Source organism: Gadus morhua, chromosome 16, assembly GCF_902167405.1.
Source record: "Gadus morhua chromosome 16, gadMor3.0, whole genome shotgun sequence".
In the NCBI taxonomy this organism is placed as follows: Eukaryota; Metazoa; Chordata; class Actinopteri; order Gadiformes; family Gadidae; genus Gadus; species Gadus morhua.
The window spans coordinates 19,243,255-19,248,254 of record NC_044063.1 but is presented as its reverse complement, the minus strand read 5'-3'; the positions used below and the strand labels follow the sequence as shown (position 1 = coordinate 19,248,254).

At 48.8% G+C, this 5,000-nt stretch overlaps 2 protein-coding genes across 3 annotated transcripts in view; one reads left to right on the top strand and one right to left on the bottom strand.

Moving 5' to 3' along the window:
• Positions 1-5,000, bottom strand: part of veph1 (ventricular zone expressed PH domain-containing 1) — a 66,009-nt gene that overhangs the window by 44,684 nt on the left and 16,325 nt on the right. The window lies entirely within an intron of this gene.
• ptx3a (pentraxin 3, long a) overlaps positions 1-5,000 on the top strand; it is a 9,118-nt gene that overhangs the window by 2,009 nt on the left and 2,109 nt on the right. The window contains exons 2-5 of one of the 2 annotated variants that reach the window (XM_030381522.1): positions 623-782; positions 1,160-1,384; positions 1,415-1,611; positions 4,746-5,000. The exon at positions 4,746-5,000 is cut by the window's right edge and continues 2,109 nt beyond it. In XM_030381522.1, coding sequence (XP_030237382.1) covers positions 623-782; positions 1,160-1,384; positions 1,415-1,611; positions 4,746-5,000 — 837 coding nt within the window. Of the gene's footprint in view, positions 1-622; positions 783-1,159; positions 1,612-4,745 lie in introns of both variants that reach the window. The other variant, XM_030381521.1, reaches the window with a different exon arrangement.

Sequence of the window (5,000 nt, the reverse complement as noted above, 5' to 3'; positions counted from 1 at the left end):
TCATTGAGTTTGAACCTTTCAGTACAGGCTGCTGAAAGAAAAACAAATCCTTTGATACTTGTGTGTGAAATACCTTTGCAAGTATAAACAGAGTTGTTGAGGCTCCGACGTTAACAAGAACAGGGTGGCTGATCGACGATCTCCTTCCCTCTCACCCATGGTCCTCGGTTCAGTCCCTCTGTCCTCATCACTTTTTTTTTCCTCCTCCAACCTTTGACTGAAGCCGTGACTCACATCCAAGGACAGAAGTGATTGCTTTTCTTATCTACCATCTCTCTCACCTTCCTAACATTTCCTGAGCCATCTCTCTTCTTAAACTGCCCAAAAAAGGACAACAAAGGAGCTCTTAAGCACACATTTCCAGAGCCTTGTTTAAACTTTCCTATAAACATCCTTGTGGGTTTGTAATCAACGTGTTTTGTAATCAACATACAATCTCTCTCTCTCTCTCTCTCTCTCTCTCTCTCTCTCTCTCTCTCTCTCTCTCTCTCTCTCTCTCTCTCTCTCTCTCTCTCTCTCTCTCTCTCTCTCTCTCTCTCTCTCTCTCTCTCTCTCTCTCTCTCTCTCTCTCTCTCTCTCTCTCTCTCTCTCTCTCTCTCTCTCTCTCTCTCTCTCTCTCTAGCCACACCAAGCCCCTCTCCCTGCAGCTCTGGGGATCTGACCAAGTGGGACAAGATGTTCTCTATGCTGGAGAACAGTCAGATGAGGGAGAACATGCTACTGCAATACGCCGATGACATCATCAAGGTGGAGATGGGCTCGCTGCGTGCAGAACTCCTCAGGTTGGTCCGGAGGTCAGAGGCGATCGTGTCAAACTACACGACGATGAGCGACAGAGCGCTACTTTGCGTGTGCTTGTCAGTTTGTTTCCATGTTTCCTGAATCCCTGACCAAAGCGTTGAATCAGGGTTTAGTTCTGAATGATCCCTTTGAAGTTAGCTTAGTAACTAAATATCGGGAGTCATTCGAATGAGCTGATCGATCATCATTTGTTACTCATTAAATTATTGATTCATGTTTTCTTCCACTTAATGTTCCTAGTGATGTTCACAAGCGACAATGAACCACAATCTGAATCCAAATTGAACCTCGCGCCAGCCGCGTTGTATCCTCGAGTTTTCCTTCGACGGGCTCCATAATCCTCGGTCTCTTGCGGCAGGATGGTGGCGCAAAACGGCGGTTCGTGCGGGGTCGCCGTGGAGATGGCGGGGAGAAGGCTGTCCCTGATGCTGGAGAAGCGGCTGCGTGACACCCTCGAGCGCATCAGCCTGCCGGGCCCCTCCTCCAGGGGCCCCTCCGACCGGGAGGAGGCCCTGCTGCAGCAGGTGCTGTCCGCGGCGCGGGCCCAAGGCTCCCGGCTGGCCAAGCTGGAGTCGAGTTGTCTCGGCGCCGGGCTGGGACCGGCGTCGCCGTCCGCGTCGGACTCCAAGACGGGGGCCCAGGGACTGGCGGGTGACGGGAAGGGTCGCCTGGAGCAGGAAGTGACCCCGCCCAGGGAGGGCATGGCCGCCCTGGAGAGGACTCTAGCCGCTGTGGTGACCGAGCTGCAGGAGACGCGGGCGCAGCTGCAGCAGGTGACGAGGTCAACAAGGCAGAGATACCTGCCCGCAGGTGAGACGTCCCATCCTGTCCTTGAGTGATCGCAATGGGGGGGGACCCGTCTGGATTCCTGTTCGACCCCTCTTTTTTCTCTTTCACTCACATACCATGGTCTCTGGAGGAGGCCCCCCCTGAGCGGGGGGGCGGGGGTTGAGTAGTGTACTGGATGACCTTACTGGTCATCCAGTACACTACTCAATCTTCTCCTTCCTGTATCTGATCCTGGACGCCTTTTTGCAATCCATCTCCTCATGTAGCAACAGATCCTCATGCCCCCATTGTTCAGCAGTTCTCTGTCATTAAACCTCGGGCCAAAATACTTCCTCTCTAAAGGTTATCTTATATTTTGAAGATTGTTTATTGATCAGATTATTACATCCTGTTCCCTCATGTTTTTGTTTGTTCAAAAGAAGCACCTTCAGCAGTCCTACATTAAATATGCAGATTCTATGCATGCTCTTTAGAATGACTAATAGCAGGGCTGTAGTCAAGACCACCTTTGTCGAGTCCAAGACAAGTCAAAGGCCAGAGCTTTTCCATTCTGAGTCAAGAACGAGTTTATTATTTTTCAAGGCAGCTGGACTCTGTTGAGACCAACTCGTCCAGACCGAGGAAAGTTCACGTTCAACTACCTAAATAGTCAGGTAAAAAAAAAGGTAAAAAGGGTCTCGAGTTGTACAGCCCTGACCCATAGACATACAGGATGAATAGGATAATAATGATAATACAAACATACTATACTACAGATAGCTTGAGATTAATAATTGGTGGCCAATTCAGGGAATGATGACATTCCCTGATTGGCATAGAGCCAAGGACCGTTTGGCTGTGAGTCAGACACCCGTGTGTTTGACTCACCCACAGTACTGTAGAACTGCTAATTGGATCACATGGTCCTGCTGAATTAACCGTGACGACGGGCCAACCACATCAGAGCAGTACATACTACAGTATGTCATCGGCCCTGCGGGAATTTGTTGGTCTGGCGAGGTGCCAATGATCAGTCAGTAGGAAATTGTGGCGATGAACGATGAGGTCAGTGGAAGCAAACGAGAGTGCGGGTATGGGAACTACGTCCAATCAAATCGAGCTCCTATGGAGGCATCTGCCCAATTTCGATGGCCCTGACTCTCAATCGTGCAATGGATCAGACATAAACTTCTCAATGGCGATACATCAACCACACACACACACACAACGACACACACACACAAGACAAACAGTGGAGTACACAATCACAAGACATGAAGTGGAGTACGCAAAGAGGGACGCAATCATGAAACACACACAAGTTAGTTCACAAACACACACACATTGTGTTCAAAATGTAAATTTTTGACCTACATACGAGGGGCTGTATAATCATTTGCAGGTTGGCACGGTAACCACATGAAGCACCCTGGAAAGCAGAAACAGATGGGGGCTGTTTTTCACTCTTTCTACACAAGCACACTCACACAGTTTTCCTGCTCTGTAATATTTCATGTTTTATATAAGAAACAAATATGAATCAGTATTTTGCTCCCTGGTCTTAAGTAGATCAATAGTGTTCCTCAATCATAGAATGTCTGGAGAAAGGTTGTATTAGGTTGGAAGAGCTTGAAACTAGAGCAATGCACACACACACACACACACACACACACACACACACACACACACACACACACACACACACACACACACACACACACACACACACACACACACACACACACACACACACACACACACACACACAAAATGCATATCTCCCACAGTGTTGTTTTGGCCCCAAGCACCCGACTCTATATTACATTATCTCAAAGGAAGCTTATTCCTTTCCAAGGCCCTCACACAGAGTGCTCTCTGTCTCTCTCTCTCTCTTTCTCTCTCTTCTCTCTCTGTCTCTCACTCCGTCTCTCTTTCTCTCTCACACAAAACGTTGAGGTACATCAGCAAAATGCTAATTCACAATACACAATACACATTAAACAGTGTTTAACTGTTCGAAACCCTTCGAAACATAAATTACAGCTTGATGTACTACGTATGATAATAGCTTGAGACAGCCATACGCTACTGTCTCTTTACCCTTGGGTTTAGGTCCACGCATAAGTTAGGGTTCGGCAAACCCTGAAATGATACGCATTGTTAATAGAAGGTCCCTGAGTGACGCAGCGTGTTAGAAAACATGTCAGGGTCAATAATGAGGATGATGACGTTGGTGACGATGAAGCTGAGTCACTCGTCCCTCGCGAGGGGAAACCAGTTGAACTGGGTGACTGGGAGGCTTCCAGTACAAACCGGGGGGTTAACCAATCATCATCATCATCATCATCTTCTATTACATCTTCATCCCATGTGAGGTTGGAGCGGGGATCTTTCTGGCGACGACGTGATTTAGGGTCGATAGTCGTCTTTTGTACGGTGTTTTCTCTACGGCAAACTCTACTGGTAAGAAAACAATTTAAAACTCGTATATTATCTTAATGCTGTTAAACTATCAATACAATTATCTGAAATTGAACAGGCACAGAAATTATGAAATAAATAGAAAACCTCTTGACAGCCAGTCTGGCGGGTCAATCTAAAGTTTGAGCATGAACTCATTGACCTTGGTGGTGACCCTGGATGTAACACTGATCTGAACCAGATTTCAGAGGGACTCTTATCTAGTGCTGACGTCCATGCGAGTGTGAAAATAATGGGATGGAAATTGGTTTGATGACTGCAGAGACCCCAGGGGAGCTTGGCTCGCTACACACACTCCAAATATTGGATACACTAAATTACAGTATCCGGGGGTAACAACGGTCAGAAAACAGGGGAGAGGGGCATTCAGGATGCAAAAGAGCAGCCCCGTACAGAGTCCCTGTCTAAGCTCAGCGGATCATCTGGGGGAAACAAATCAGTGTTGTTTAGTTTGGAACACAGAAAAGAAGACGGACGATATTTCAAACAACCAAACAAACAATGACTACCTTGTCTGTTTCTCCTTACTTCAACACACAACCACCGTTCCACTCTCTCCATCGTATTCTCACTCTCCAACTTTCCACTTTTCTACAGTCTGCCAGACGACAACAACCGGCAGCTAGCTAAAGCGTGTGCATGTGTGTGTGTGTGTGTGTGTGTGTGTGTGTGTGTGTGTGTGTGTGTGTGTGCAGGTTGCGAGTCGTCTCTGCTCTTCCCCATGCGCTCGCGCCGCATCTACGCGGCGGTGCTCCCCGGCGTGCCCCTCTCGCTGTCCGCCTTCACCGCCTGCCTGTGGGTGAAGCCCACCGCCGCCGACTCCGCCCCCAACCGCACCGTGCTGCTCTCCTACGGGACGCGCCGCAACCCCTACGAGATCCAGCTGCTCTTCAGCGGCAGCTCCGCCCTCTTCACCGTCGGCGGCGAGGCCCACCTGGTGGAGGGGCGGG